We start from the raw sequence: 16,687 nt of genomic DNA on the forward strand, positions 1-16,687 counted from the left end.
GGTAGGCTTCTTTGAGCACATTGTTCCATAATATGAGTATTGTCTCCCCCAACCCCAACCCCCCCAATTCTGGCTTTACAAGTAGAAAGAACATGGTGAAAAGTGCAAGTGTCGTCTTCGGTCTCACTGTTGGATTGTACTTGTTTTGGCAAAGCAAGTCAAAAGAGTTATTGTAACAGAATATGAGCAAGTCTCCCCACAGCTGCTGCTTATTATTACTCCCAAATCACCTGCTCAAACCTAGAAAATTACATAAAACGTGACCTCCTGGGACAAGTATTATTATTATTTCCCCCCACAAGTCTCGTAGATAGTGATCTTCATGCTGTCCATATGACCAACTTAAGGAATATTTATCACAGGAACATCTTGTGCTTTAAATCTTTGTTAAATTTCTAAATCCCAACAGCATAATACAATTGGATAAACAATACAAGGGAAGCAGACATTCTGACGGTGAAAACATCCAGGTTAGCAGAAAGCTGAGGTGACAGAATCACCACAAATTTGACCGTAGCAGATGCAAAGCTTTCTACCACTTTCTGTACATTGTTCTCATGTAATCATTTTGAAAAGGGACTGGAAACTCTCTTAGATTTAATTAATTTATGTTCCTTAGTATCAGAACTATTTAAACGCTAATTTACAAAACAGCTTTCGTTTATCATAACCTGTGGATTTGGCACTATTCTGTCTATTAGATGATGATGATAACGTTTTACTTATTAAATTTGTATACTACCCTCCATCCAAAGAATACAGGGCAGTTTCCAACATAAACATACAAAATGAGAACACAAAATACATAATAAAAAAAACACAAACTAATAACTCCCTCCCACAAACACAGTTAAAAGGCCACAGATTAAAAGGCCAAAGGTCTGGTTAGAGAGGAAAGTTTTTGCCTGGCACTTAAAGATATGTAATGATGCTGTCTTGGGAGAGCATTCCACAGCTGGGGAGCCATTGCAGAAAAGGCCTTGTTCTCGTGTTGTCACTCTATCAATCAGATGATTGCAGGGTCTGGGTTGGTTCATAAGGGGAGAGGTGATCCTTGAGGTAGATCATATGAAGATAATACAAAGAATGAATGGTTAATAAGAATGTGGCATGTAGCAGGATATGGCAAACACAGTGAAACCAAGATATAGAATAGGTACCTAGAAGTAAGGTAAAGGTAAAAGGACCCCTGACCATTAGGTCCAGTCGTGGCCGACTCTGGGGTTGCGGCGCTCATCTCGCTTTATTGGCCGAGGGAGCCAGTGTACGGCTTCCGGGTCATGTGGCCTGCATGACTAAGCCGCTTCTGGCGAACCAGAGCAGCGCACGGAAATGCCATTTTCCTTCCCGCCGAAGTGGTACCTATTTATCTGCTTGCACTTTTTGACACGCTTTCAAACTGCTAGGTGGGCAGGAGCAGGGACCGAGCAACGGGAGCTCACCCCGTCGCGGGGATTTGAACCGCCGACCTTCTGATCAGCAAGTCCTAGGCTCAGTGGTTTAACCCACAGCGCCACCTGGGTTAAAAATCTGGATGGCTCTGGGAAAATGGCTGAATATGTATATAGCAAGTTATTTCAATTTAGATGTACTTACTGAGGTTTCAGAAGAGCCTTATCCGGGGTGATTGAAGGGTCAGCTCACTGCTCTGGTTGCTTCCTTCGCAAGAGGTATTAGGTTCTCCGTCAGGGGTCAGCAAACTTTTTCAGCAGGGGGCCGGTCCACTGTCCCTCAGACCATGTGGTGCTCCAGAATCTATTTTGAAAAAATAATATTGAGCGAATTCCTATGCCCCGGAAATAACCCAGAGATGCAGTTTAAATAAAAGGACACATTCTACTCATGTAAAACCATGCTGATTCCCTGACCGTTCACAGGTCGGATTTAGAAGCCGATTGGGCCAGATCTGGCCCCCAGGCCTTAGTCTGCCTGTCCATGCTCTACGTCGTCACTTCTGGGGGATGGGATCTGCTGGAGGGGACCTGGAGCTGGGGGGGGGGGACAGACATGGAAGGAGGGGGAGAATGGGGAGGCATATTAGTATGGACACACCAGATCCTACTCTTGCCTAGGTGTATACACAACCACTCCGTCAGGTACAGCTGTCAGGGCAGAATGGGAGCAAGGATCTGCTCACAGGTATAGCTTAAATAAAAAACACAGCTTAAAAAAAAATATATGCTTGCCAATGGTTAACTAGGGTTAGTCATCTCTCTAGTTGCATGTGTTAACTCTGTAGTTAATGTTTGAGGGCAATCTGTAATTGACAATTCCTCCCCCCCCCAACCCAGAAAGGAAATAAACTAATTTCTAAGTCATCTTTGTTTCTATTGTACAATCAGAATGTCTTTTATTCCATTCCCACCCCCCAGGGATATAAGTATGTGAACAAGGAAGGAGCGTGTTGTGGGAAATGTCTGAAGACGATGTGTGACGAGGTATCACACTGGTCTCCGGGAGATGAAGATGTCCATTGGCATGAGGTCAGTCTGTCGGTTGGACCGTGGAAAGGGCACGGCTGATGTCTTCCCCCACTTATATATCACCATAATTAGACCTCGTCCAAGAGTACACCAACTAAAGGATAGTGACAAAACAAACAAGATGAATTTTAACAGGGAGAAATGTAAAGTATTGCACTTGGGCAAAAAAAATGAGAGGCACAAATACAAGATGGGGGACACCTGGCTTGAGAGCAGTACATGTGAAAAGGATCTAGGAGTCTTGGTTGACCGCAAACTTGACATGAGCCAACAGTGTGATGCGGCAGCTAAAAAAGCCAATGCAATTCTGGGCTGCATCAAGAGGAGTATAGCATCTAGATCAAGGGAAGTAATAGTGCCACTGTATTCTGCTCTGGTCAGACCTCACCTGGAGTACTGTGTCCAGTTCTGGGCACCACAGTTCAAGAAGGACACTGACAAACTGGAACGTGTCCAGAGGAGGGCAACCAAAATGGTCAAAGGCCTGGAAACGATGCCTTATGAGGAACGGCTAAGGGAGCTGGGCATGTTTAGCCTGGAGAAGAGGAGGTTAAGGGGTGATATGATAGCCATGTTCAAATATATAAAAGGATGTCACATAGAGGAGGGAGAAAGGTTGTTTTCTGCTGCTCCAGAGAAGCGGACACGGAGCAATGGATCCAAACTACAAGAAAGAAGATTCCACCTAAACATTAGGAAGAACTTCCTGACAGTAAGAGCTGTTTGACAGTGGAATTTGCTGCCAAGGAGTGTGGTGGAGTCTCCTTCTTTGGAGGTCTTTAAGCAGAGGCTTGACAACCATATGTCAGGAGTGCTCTGATGGTGTTTCCTGCTTGGCAGGGGGTTGGACGCGATGGCCGTTGTGGTCTCTTCCAACTCTACGATTCTATGATGATTCTCTGATTCTATGATTCTATGATTCTATGACTGTTGGGTGTCTAATCTGTTGGGATAGCCCCACAAAGTCCCCAGGTGACAAGGCCTGAAAGCCTTGGGCACTTCAGCACTAGGTATCAGCTGGTGAGTCCCATAGTGGTTATATATTCAACACCAGATAAAAACCCAATTGGGACTCCTAAAAAGTGAAGAACATGGTGGTGGCACACCATTGAGAAGCCACATAGGGCATAACTGAGAAGCTAACCCTCTTTCTGCCTTTGCCCAGCCAGGCTTTGGTGATACAAGGCAGATTAATGCTATTAAGTGTCATCATCCTGATAGCATCCTTGGCAGCTGTTTTCTAATGACTGCTTGACATTTAGCAACAGCAAGGCCTAAGGCAGGCATAGGCAAACTTGGACCTCCAGATGTTTGGGGACTACAACTCCCATCATCCCTGACCACTAGTCCTGTTAGCTAGGGATGATGGGAGTTGTAGTCCCAAAACATCTGGAGGGCCGAGTTTTCCTATGCCTGGCCTAAGGGCTGGCTGACACGGTCGCCAGACTTTGCTTGGATGGGAGAAGGCAAGTGCCTTGGCATATTTCTCCCTCCACTTTAAAAGAGGAAGGCAGTCTTCATTCCACAGACGTCCTTTTCCTGTGTTTCATTTACAGGTTGGCTCCGAGTGGCCTTCCCCCTCAGATCCATGCATCGTCAGAGAATGTGTCCGGGTGAATGAGGAGGTGTTTATTCAGACAAAGAACGTCTCGTGCGCTCAGGCACAGCAACCCAGTTGCCCATTCGGAACCGAACTGCGCTGTAGCCGAACAACTGGCTGCTGTCCTACATGCCACTGTGGTACGGAATGGTCTGTCACACAAAAAAGGGCTTGCCAGTTTCTTGTGTATTTCTTATGAGGAAAAGTGGTCCGAAAAGTTAAGCATTTGGCTTGGTCGGTACGACTTGGGCTACAAACTCAACAGTTCGATTTCTGTTTTGTTTTTGTGTGACATCAAGAACATGCTGATGCCACTATTTATGCTTTTTTTCCTCTCTAGATCACTCACTTTCCCACTTTTCTCCTCAGGCCCCACTCACTTTTGCTTTTTTATTTTTTATTTTTGCACTTTTCTTTTCAGACACACAATTGCCTTGTGGAATTCATTGCCCCAGGATGTTTTTTCTTGGAGGAGAAGACGACTGACTAAGCACTTTACGGCACCATTTTGTTGCCTAACAGTTTTGGAAGCGAAAACAGGCTGCGCAAAATAATATAGCAGTTTCTGCTTCCTTGGGAAATCAGTGGTCCATTTCAGAATCCTCAATGTGGCCTGTTCCATTATGAGGTGGTCTGAGGGCTTTGTGCTGCCTCTGCTTCTTCACTCCCCTTTAAAATGGTATACCACTTTTAAAGAACTGTTGAGAAAGGGTAATAACCAGCTAAATTAAAACAGGGTATCCAGCTATCCACAGCCTGAGCAGCTAGTGCCTGGGACTCCTGGCCACAAGCACTTTCTTTTCCTTTTCTTTTAAAATAATTTTTATTCATTTTTAAGCATATTAAATATCGTACATACCACAAAATTTCACATCTTATACAATCTTTTTGGACTTCCATCAGCACCTCTGATCCCCCATTTTTATCATTTTTTCTGCATTTCTTAAATTCATATTGCCTTTAATTGTCTTAACTAACATCTTCCTTTTTCTCCAATTATGCAATAATTCAGATTATTCACCTCACAAAACTTCTTGCAAACCTACAAATGTAATCTGATCATCACAATTATTTTTCAATTAGTCTGTAAATTTACACCAATCTTCTGTGAATCTCTGGTCCTGCTGGTTTCGAATTCTTCCTTGTCTAATTCTGCATAGTCCATCAATTTCATCTTCCAATCTTCTTTCGTCGGTAATTCTTCTTGCTTCCATTTTTGTGCCAACAATATTCTTGCTGCCGTCATTGCATATAAAAACAGCTTACAATCTTTTCTATTTATATCATCTCCTACAATGCCCAGTAGAAATGCTTCTGGTTTCTTAATAAATGTATATTTCAACATTTTTTTCATCTCATTATATATCATTTCCCATAAGTTTTTAACCTTTTTACATTCCCACCACATATGATAAAATGTTCCTTCCTTGCCACCAGCACTTTCAACACAGATAGAGCAAATCTCTGGGAGCAATAGGACTTGATGTTCCATTGCTCCCAGAAGGAATCATACAGAACAAATGTGTTTTTTGCCCCATGTATAGCACAATGCAGTAAGGAGGTTACCAGCCCCCAGATAGCCCGATGGGGTGGAGCTGGGGCATCCGCCAAAGCTGGCTGGAGGCACCCTATGTCATGGGAGCGAGCTGTGCCACCAATGACAGCAATGGATCCAGGAGTATCCCCAGCTATGAACCTGATCCTTCAGGGGCAGTGTGGCCCCATCTAGTCCATCACTGCAATCAAGAATGGTCATAGACGGATGTGCTTCTCCTGATGAACAGGAGAAACAGGGCTGCATGCCGTCTGCATATGGGTGACAGTGCACTCCAGATGACACCATGGAAATGCAGAATTTGTTGTTGTTGTTTAGTCGTTTAGTCGTGTCCGACTCTTCGTGACCCCATGGACCAGAGCACGCCAGGCACTCCTGTCTTCCACTGCCTCCCGCAGTTTGGTCAAACTCATGCTGGTTGCTTCGAGAACACTATCCAACCATCTCGTCCTCTGTCATCCCCTTCTCCTTATGCCCTCAATCTTTCCCAACATCAGGGTCTTTTCCAAGGAGTCTTCTCTTCTCATGAGGTGGCCAAAGTATTGGAGTCTCAGCTTCACGATCTGTCCTTCCAGTGAGCACTCAGGGCTGATTTCCTTCAGAATGGATAGCTTTGATCTTCTTGAAGTCCATGGGACTCTCAAGAGTCTCCTCCAGCACCATAATCCAAAAGCATCAATTCTTTGGCGATCAGCCTTTTTTATGGTTCAGCTCTCACTTCCATACATCACTACTAGGGAAACCATAGCTTTAACTATACGGACCTTTGTTGGCAAGGTGATGTCTCTGCTGTTTAAGATGCTGTCTAGGTTTGTCATTGCTTTTCTCCCAAGAAGCAGGCGTCTTTTAATTTTATGGCTGCATATAGATTATTATAATCCCTGTGGTTGCATTGAAGGTACTCATGCTAATGGACACCCATTTTCTCTCGTAGAACCTGTAAGCGGCTGTGTTTTGAATGGCACTGTTCTTGCGGTAAGATAATAGCTAATCAACTTTTGAAACGATCTTCAGTTTGGGAGTTAAGAGATCTCTGTTTTGAAAATTTTCTCATTTCTCTACATCAGTTTTAAACCTTTAACCACAAATCTTAGGCTTAGTTCTCACCAAGGTGGTAACCCTGAACATCAGATCTCTGAAGAATGAATTTTGTCGGTGTGAAACATTTCTTTGGCACAGAAAACTAGGTGTCAGGGTTAAGGACCTAGGAAACATACTGGGTCAGGCTATCTAGGTCAATGCAATCTACACAACAGGAACCACCAGTGGGTCCCATCCTGTTTTCAGGTGAACATCAGAACTGCAGCCCGTTCCTTAGTTTTGGAGTAGCTTTTTGTTGGACAGACACTGGTAGCAGTAGCTCCACGCATGTGCTGTTCCTAGGTGTGTATAAGGAGTGGGCTGGAGGGTGAAGAGAAAGGATGGATGGACCCCAAAGGAATGGCCAGACTAAGGAGGAGGTGAAGGCCCCGTTCGGGCTCCGGGGAGGGTCTCATCACAAGCCAGAGGTGCAGTAGGTCTTTGTTGAGGCTGCTTAGCCTACCCACCAAAGAGCTGACACGTGGGGTAGCACAGCAGCAGCCTCATTCCCACACATCAGCTGAGCAAAGCCCTGTTGCACCTCTGACTCATGAGGAGACCCTCCCTAACATCATCTTTGGGCTCTCTTTCTGAGCCACAGTGCTCCCCACTTATGTGTGTTTCATTCATGGGTACAGGGGCCTGGAACATAACCCCTGTGTAAGTGGAAAGTCGCCTGTATAGGTTTATGGTATAAATGAGCCTCATAGTTCTTCTCCCTCTACATTCCCTTGATCTGAGCCATCAACTAGTTTTTTTGAGTACATTCAGGCTGGAGGTGCTTTACTTCCATGCTCTATATTTTCTCGCTCTTTTAAAAATTATTGAAGTAAGTAAAACAAAGCAATACAATAACAATAACGGAAGTATAATTACCCCCCCCAAAAAAAGCAGTACAGCATATCTGGAAAATACTTAAATCAGGTAAGCAGAGTACAGTTAAGACAGTGGAGAAGGGAGTCTTGTATGTCTGTTTTTGGCAACACATGATTTATGCATTATTTTCCCAGCTAGTGCTAAACTGCACTTATTTTTATACCAGAGCGGGAGTCGCAAGTCCATTTGAGGGGTTTTGATGGGGGGGGGGAATTCTCTACTTATAACTGGTCTTACTACTTTATTAATTAAATGTTTACACTGCTTCTTGCTTCTTACAATTTCAGTAATATACAAAAACTCTACTTAACAAAATCACGATAAAAATAAGCCAATAGTATGCGGAGTCATAAACATCAAGAGACCATAAGGTTTCATAGGCTGCTTGAATCACTGACGTAAAGAATTGTAGAGCTGGGATGGACCCTGAGGGTCATCTAGGCCAACCCCCTACAGTGCTGGAATCTCAATTAAAGTTTACATGACAGATAATCGAGATAACCTCTACTTCGAAAACCTCCAAGGAAAGAGAGTCCACCACTTCCTGAGGGAGTCTTTTCCACTGTCAGACAGCTCTTCTTGTCAGAAAGTTCTTCCTGATTGGATTGGATTGATCTTTATTACGGCCATTGGCCCGTTACACGACAGTTTCCCATACCAACATAATATACTTAAACCTCCAAATTTAAAATCGCCAAGACTTACAAAAGACAAACAGGAACCAAAGCAAAATAAAAACAAAGACCACCATCATACATTACAATAAATTTGTAACCTATACATCGCCCTCTGCTCATAAATTAATCAAGGATATCAATGGTGATATCACCTAAAACATTGATCATGGTTTAAAGGGATTATCCGAGCCACACAGGAGTCCGTTTCTCTTCTTTAGGGATAGGACGCTGATCAAGAATCTGGCAACCATGAGTGATCTTAGGGGGTCATCATCAATTAGTAGATATCTCAGTTTGGCTTCAATCGTATCATCGGCAATTCCCTTAAGATATTGAGCAAGAAACTTGCTCCTGGCCGGTAAGTGAAAAGGACAGTCAAAAATTATGTGATGCAACGATTCCGGTGCCCCACAATTACAATCACATAAGAGCGATATCTGTCCATTGGAGAATCTATTTCTCAGCACATTCGATGGGAAGGTGTTGAATCTTGCCTTTACAAAGGCATATCTATGAGCTGAGGAAGTTAAAGAATTCAAATAGTTTGGGAGCCGGAATCTCCTTCCTTGTAAGTTGAAGCCATTGGTTTGAGTCCTACCCACCGGAGCAGGAGAAAATAAACTTGCTCCATCTTACATGGGACAGTCCTTTACAAAACTAAAGATGGCTATCATATTTCCTCTTATCCAGGCTAAACATACCGAACCCTCTCCATTGTTCCTCTGTTTCCAGACCCTTGATCATTTTACTCACACCAGAAGTGGAACCGTAAATTGGAGAGTTTTTCATACAGTTATTCCCTTTGATTGACCAGGGAATAAACTCTCATCTCCTCTTCTGGGTTGTCTCCTTCTTCTCTGGCTTTCTAAGCACTTGAGTGACATGTCCCTGCTTGATTTCGCTACCCCTATTACCATGAAGGGGATGCAGGTGGCGCTGTGGGTTAAACCACAGAGCCTAGGGCTTGCTGATCAGAAGGTCGGCGGTTCGAATCCCTGTGACGGGGTGAGCTCCCGTTGCTCAGTCCCAGCTCCTGCCAACCTAGCAGGTCGAAAACACGTCAAAATGCAAGTAGATAAATAGGTACCACTCCAGCAGGAAGGTAAACAGCGTTTCCGTGCGCTGCTCTGGTTCGCCAGAAGCGGCTTTGTCATGCTGGCCACATGACCCAGAAGCTGTACGCCGGCTCCCTCGGCCAATAAAGCAAGATGAGCGCCGCAACCCCAGAGTCGGTCGCGACTGGACCTAATGGTCAGGGGTCCGTTTACCTTTTTATTACCATGAAAAGGAACTGAGACCAAGGGACTTTCCTTGCAACATTTGCATTTTCCTCCATGGGGGAATGCCTGTGGAAAAGGGAAGCTGACTCTGAAAGCAAAAAAAATCCAAAAGGATTACAGAGAAGATGCCCGAGAAGCAGTTTGGTTGTTCAAAAAGTGCTTCATTATGTTTCAATCCAATCTGGAGCCCCAGCAGCAGTTTTTAAGTAAGAATACAATTGCCCACAAATCTAATTAGGGCATCAAAAGCTTTGCCCTGAGAGCCAGAGAGGGAATCAGAGAAAGGCAAATTAGGATAGGATAGAGAAAGACAGGAAAAGGAAGCGGGGCGGGGGGGGGGGATATATAGAGAGAGAGAATGCTAGGAAAACATTTTTAAAATATTTCTTATTAGCTCTATCTAAGGCCCAGTATTAGTCCTTCATTATTATAACTGCTTCAGGGGCATTTATCTGTTTATAGTGCAAATCCATGAAAGTCCACTCAGAAGAAATTCTACCGAATTCATGGCAATGTATTCCTAGATAAAGCAGTATAGGATTGCAGCTTTGTTTGTTTGTTCTAAAAGTTGTGTCCTGTCTTTGTTCCCCAGTTGGAATGTCCAGGACAAAAGTGCAAAAAACTAAAACTTTACAAAACTAGAAAAAAACAATAGCACTGCGAAAACTCTCAGCGGTTTAAAGTATGTGTGTGTGTTAATTAAAAGTTTTTTTTCTTTGTAGAACACCCTTCCTAGTTCAGTTCCACCCATCAGTGTTTCTTTAGTACACCCACCCAGCTTTCCTCCAGGGTTTCTGTTTTCCCATGAAAAAAACCAAGAAACTCCAAATGTATAATCTGTGATTTGTAATATTTAGACATTCTCCTGAGAGTTTGGCCTTCATCCAATAAAGTACTGCTGGAAGTAACATGGAAGCAGGACTTGGTATCTCACACACTTACATTTCCCAGACTTGAAAAATGTATTTTTAACCACCCTTGAAGTACATATTTCACTTTCCATTAAAGGAAAATCCCCTCTCTTCTTTCCTCACCTCTCCCTACTGGCCCCCATTAACAACATTCAGAGTCTTCTGTTGCCATTATATCACTGGAGCCATTTGTTTTTGCCTTAATCCCTTTACATTTCCACCTCGTATCTAGTTACCAGCTTTATTCTCCCATAGTTTGGTTTAACTGTGTTCATTCTGAATTGCTTTAAACTTCCAACCAGGTGGCTTGACTTACCAAAATGGAATCGCCTTGCAACAGTCATCTGGTTTCCCAGGCTTTTATTGAGCAGAGTGATTAAGGAAGACCCGGGTGCTCTTTGCCTTGATACTGACTTTTACAGCTTGCATTGGCCAGTAGTGTGCTAGCAGATGTTGTAGGATTCTCATGCAGCATTTCATAGGTGTATTTCGCAAACTTTAATAATAATAATAATATGCATTTGCCAGCTCCCAGTAATCTCCTTGTTAATGGGGCATTTCTGTCCAGGATCCTGCCAATCTAGCAGTTTGAAAGCACGTCGAAGCGCAAGTAGATAAATAGGTACCGCTCCGGCAGGAAGGTAAACGGCATTTCCGTGCGCTGCTCTGGTTCGCCAGAAGCAGCTTGGTCATGCTGGCCACATGACCCAGAAGCTGTCTGCGGACAAACGCCGGCTCCCTCGGCCAGTAAAGCGAGATGAGCGCCGCAACCCCAGAGTCGGCCACGACTGGACATAACGGCCAGGAGTACCTTTACCTTTTACCGTCCAGGAATAATCCCTGAAGAAATTCTATAATAATTTTATCGGGGTGGCAGCTTTCCCCCAAACATGGGATATTAGTGGGTTTTTAATTTTGCCTTGCTGCTAGGTTACAGTGTAGAAACTTCTTTTTTTTCTAAATAAATGATTCAAGCTAAAAGAATGGAGAACCATTGGATTCAATTCTGTGAATATAATTCCCAGCAACCCTAGGATATAGTAATTTTAGATTTTCTGTGTAACTTTAGCCAATGCAAAAATTAAATTCTCCTACTTCATGTAGGAATCTGATAAATCAGTCCTGTGTATGTGACCCTGTCTTAAACATAGGGCTGTGAATTCAGATGAAGGCGATCAGGATAATCTGGAGCCTAATATAGGTTTGTCTGGTAATAATTGGCATATTGTTTCCTTGAGTGTGTGTCCTTTGTTGCATTTATTGTCAACTAATGGATTGTAATGTGGGACGCGGGTGGCGCTGTGGCTTAAACCACAGAGCCTAGGACTTGCCGACCAGAAGGTCAGCAGTTCGAATCCCTGTGACGGGGTGAGCTCCTGTTGCTTGGTCCCTGCTCCTGCCAACCTAGCAGTTCAAAAGCACATCAAAGTGCAAGTAGATAAATAAGTACCACTCCGGCGGGAAGGTAAACGGCATTTCCGTGTGCTGCTCTGGTTCGCCAGAAGTGGCTCAGTGATGCTGGCCACATGTCCTGCAAGCTGTACGCCGGCTCCCTCGGCCAATAAAGCGAGATGAGCGCGCAACCCCAGAGTCGGCCACGACTGGACCTAATGGTCAGGGACCCTTTACCCTTTACCTAATGGATTGTAACCACAGCTGGAGAAAGGGGAAGGAGTTCATGCCAGAATGGGAGCTGAATGGAAAGGCAGAAGGACATTTTCTTGATAGTTCATTTCCAATAGATTCCCTGGACACCTTAATATTATTATCATTTTTGCTTGAACTATTAGCAAAGTAGAAGTTTTCATATTTTTGGGGGGGAATTATATGTTTAGAGGCTGAACGGTTTTATTATTATTATTATTTTTCATCTGGTTAAGAATGGTCCATTCTTCATGTTTCTGATGAGAAAGCATGATCAGTTGAAACTGCAGTTTTGTTCTCATCTTTCAGCCTGGGAAACGTGTGCTGTTGGATCAATGCACCAGCTGTCAGTGCAGTCTACAGAGGGGACTGTTTTTGAAATATAAATTGACATGTGGAAAAATCACCTGTGAACCTTGCCCCAAGGTAAGAGAGTGTGTTATGGCCCTGCTGATATTGAAGGTCTAGGATATATTCCAAGCTACTTTATTCTCACACCTCTGTTAAAAGACGCACACTCACAGTCGCAAACTCTACCAAAATTCATGGAAATGTGCAGCATACGTTTTGTGCTGCAGGAGTTGGCTGGACCATATAAATTAACTACATCCTTTTTCTTACAGTATCACTGATTTCCATACTACTTTGAGGGTTTTTAAAAATAACAATCAGTGGTATACAACTTTTACAAAATAAGTAAATAAATACTTGAACCCGAAGGCCCTTTAAGCCTTACCATAAAGAAAAGTAGGAGTTAAAGCACACGGCCACAATTCTTACCTAAATTTTCGATGTTCCCTCACTCCGGTTGGCTCAGAATGGAATATTGTTACATGTTTAGTGTGAGCCTTATTTTTTATTGAACTTGGTTAGAGTTGCATTTTGCCTATTTCCACGTGCAATTAGGTAAAGGATCTGTTTAAAATCGCTTAAGAAAACATTTCTAAATACCTGAAATTACTGTTTTCATAGTGGATGCATCCCAAACTGGCGGGCACTTTAGGTTGGAGCATGTATGGCTCAGAACCTTGCTGAAATTCTCCCGCTAACTTACCAGTTCATACAACACAGCTTATACTGGTAGAAACTACATGTGTGTGTGTAGCAGCAGCAGCCAAGGTTTCTAGGGACCCCTATATTTCTCAAGAGTTCCTGGATGGACTGGACACTTTAAGTCTTTACATGCTAGAAATACAGCCATTATTTCAAAAAAAATTGTAATATTTCTTATGTAGGCCCTTTGCCATCCAGATTTGCTCATTTAGTTTTTGTGTGAAGGCAGAACCCCTTCAGCGTCATTCAGTATAGATTTCCTATTCTGTGCCCAGTTCTGTTCCCACAAGACTTGCTTCGGAGATGAAGGGAGGTCTTAACATTCACTTCATCCCTGAAAGCAGCTGTTGAAAAGAGGGATTAGACTCCAGGCAAGCTTCCTCTGAGCCCAATCCCTCCTCATCAAATGATGAAATCATTGAGGGGGGACAGGAAGAGGGGGGAAGGAATAGACCTTTGCCAATCTCCCCCAAAGCAACATTGCACACAGTATTTATGTATGTGTTGTTATAAATGACGACAAATGTGTGACTTCTAAGGACAGACTCTCAGGTTATTGTTGCAGAACAGTTGCACTTCGAGATCCCCCAACCACCCCCCAAAAATGAAAACACAATTGAAACGGGATTTTAGTTTAAGTTATTGGGCAAAGTTTTGGCCACAACTTTATTGAATACAGAATGGGAGTGGTATTGGCTTAGGCACTGGAATCATCCAAGCTATATCAGACTCCCACCCACATCACGAGGAATCTGATAAAAGGGTGAAACACAACCAGAGGGAGCCCCCGTGGGGTCCTGGTATGGCCCCAGCCCCTACCGTGGGGTTTCGGACAAGACCCAGGCCAACCCCTGATTCCTTTAACAGAATACCCTTGAGCTTGGAGTGGCAGGTGATGACCGCACCTCTCCGCCCCACACACTGCTGATCCAATGCCTAACCACCAAACCTTACAAAGTTATGACGATTGCTATGTGGTAGACGAAAACCAAATGGCTCTGCCAATCTGCCAGATGGAAAAATTCCTACCAGGCCCCCATTGCAAAACAGGTGACCAACAATGTCCATAGCAAGGCCAGATAAAGGGGTGGGCAGGCGGGGGATCCGCTGCGCGAAGGCAAAGAGGTCCAGCAAACATCACGCAGGGCTTAAATAATGTTTTGCGGCCACCCCCCAAGCCAAGCAATTGGCTTTAGGGACCAAGTGACCACAAAATGACCAACCAAAGTTGAGCAGGGCATAGCCCTGCCCACACCAGGAGGTGAGAGATGCCTGGGGGCCCGAGCACAATGCGTACCCTCCTTGAAGAGGATCTGATTTGCCACGCAAAAGTGTTTCAGCACAGAGTTGCCTCCCACCAATCGTCATCTGTAACCCAGTAACTACATAATCATATGGGGTGTCTCCCCGCAAGGGACATGAGCCACTGGTGTGACAAAGCGTGTTCTCCATCATGGAGAGCACGTGTTGCGGTGGGGTCTAACAGGACACCCTCTCTTGGTTACTGGGCGGGACCATTTGGATGGCCATGACTGTGATTGGGCCAATTAGAGTTGTTGGGGAGATTTTGATGTTACCATTTAGACGGATGGCCTGAAGGTTATATATTCTTGGCACACAGTTTTTTCAGTCTCTTTTGCTGCATGCATCGGATCACCCTCCCTCCCTAATTTAGGGCTGTTGCGCTTGACCTTGCTATGCCTGTCATGGGGTCGTCTGCTTTGGAGCGGGGGCCTGGTAGGAATTTTGTCCATTTGGCAGATTGGCTGGTGTCATTTGGTTTTTGCCTACTGTGTAGCAAATCGTCACAACTTGTAAGGTTGCGTTTAGGCATTGGTTAAAAATTTATTGGTTGAGGGGATGTGGTTGGCTGTGCCTGCCCCTCCAATGCTGCTGCAAAGGAATTCTGTTAAAGCAATGCAGGGGTTTGCCATACTTTTGTCCATATCCCTGGCTAGGGGCTAGGACCATGCAAGCCCCTGGGAGCATGTGGGGAGGGGTGACAGTATGGTGCCCAGCCCCATTTCTCCCCAATATTGTTTTCCCTTAGTGGCTTTCACTGGAATCCGGAAGTCAGTTCTGTCCCTGGGCGTGGGGACAGATAGTCATGACCAATGCCTAAGCAACCACTCACATTTTAATAAAGTTGTGGCCAAAATTATGCCAAAAACCTTAAACACAAATTTCTGTGTGAATTGTGATTTATTTAGGGGGTGGCTTGGGGACCTCGACACACAATGGATTTGACCGTCTCCTGAATGGCATGCCCACTGGGTTACAGATGATGTGGCTTCAGTCTAGTGGACTGCCATAGCCGAGTATGGCTGTGAAGTGAGGCAGTGCCACTGCACTTTAGCAGATTATTTTGATGTCGGTGAAGACTGAGGTTCAGTGAAATTACCCATTTTATTTCTTTGCAGAATTACAGGATGGAAACAGTCTCTGGCTCCTGCTGCGGCAAATGCTTGCCATCTGCATGTTCGATACAGCTGAGGAACAGAACTATTATTTCCCTGAAGGTGAGTTGGTTTCACCTAAAACTGGGTCCACTATAACGCCGAGTGAACGCAGTTTGTCTGGAAGAGTCCACATATATTATATATATAGCACATTGATAAGAAAGGGGCTTCTGCAAGAACATTTTCTGCCATTTCAAGCTCTAGATGAAAAGGCAACAAGCGGTCTAGTTCCTTGTGTCCTGGTGGCAGCAGTGGCACTACTGTTGTATATTATTTATAGAGTGTCAGCTACATACAGGATAGAGTCCCTTTTGCTTAGACAACTGCAGTCATGCCTTGGGATGAATACGCTTCATGTTAAGCATTTCCGGGTTCTGCGGTGACCCTGAAGTAACGGAATGCATTACTTCTGGGTTTCGCCGCATGCGCAGACGCTCAAAATGACATCACGCACATGTGCGGAAGCGGCGAAACACAACCCGCAGACACGCAATCGCGTGTTATGTTCTCTTCAGGATGCGAACGGGGCTCTGGAACGGATCCCGTTTGCATCCAGAGGTACCACTGTACTGTAAGGAACTTGCAACAGGAGATGTACAAAAAAATGATGGCGATTATTTTATTTATATGCCACCCATCTGACTGGATGTCCCTAGCCACTCTGGGCGGCTCCCAACAAAACATTAAAATACAAAAAAATCTCAAACATTAAAAACTTCCCTGCACAGGGCTGCCTTCAGATGTCTTCTAAAAGTCAGATAGATGTTTATTTCCTTGACATCTGATGGGAGGGCGTTCCACAGGGCGGGTGCCACTACAGAGAAGGCCCTCTGCCTGGTTCCCTATATCTTTGCTTCTCACAGTGAGGGAACCGCCAAAAGGCCATCGGAGCTGGACCTCAGTTTCCAGGCTGAACAATGGGGGTGGAGATGCTCCTTCAGGTATACTGCATATATATCTGTGGATGCTTCCAGATGCTGAGTCACAACTTCCACAGATGGCTCCCCATAAGGTTGTCTTAGGAGTGGTTGTCTCTAGGCCTGAGTGACTGTCTGGCTTTCAGCATCAT

At 44.4% G+C, this 16,687-nt stretch overlaps 1 protein-coding gene across 1 annotated transcript in view; it reads left to right on the top strand.

Annotated features, from left to right (window-relative positions):
• The window catches only part of VWF (von Willebrand factor), a 164,488-nt gene that overhangs the window by 135,472 nt on the left and 12,329 nt on the right, over positions 1 to 16,687 (top strand). The window contains exons 44-48 of the mRNA XM_081860930.1: positions 2,373 to 2,483; positions 4,040 to 4,223; positions 6,573 to 6,613; positions 12,416 to 12,532; positions 15,580 to 15,678. Of these exons, the coding sequence (XP_081717056.1) occupies positions 2,373 to 2,483; positions 4,040 to 4,223; positions 6,573 to 6,613; positions 12,416 to 12,532; positions 15,580 to 15,678 (552 nt within the window). The remainder of the gene's footprint in view (positions 1 to 2,372; positions 2,484 to 4,039; positions 4,224 to 6,572; positions 6,614 to 12,415; positions 12,533 to 15,579; positions 15,679 to 16,687) is intronic.

Source organism: Podarcis erhardii (genome assembly GCF_964252035.2).
Source record: "Podarcis erhardii genome assembly, chromosome: 5".
Taxonomy (NCBI): Eukaryota; Metazoa; Chordata; class Lepidosauria; order Squamata; family Lacertidae; genus Podarcis; species Podarcis erhardii.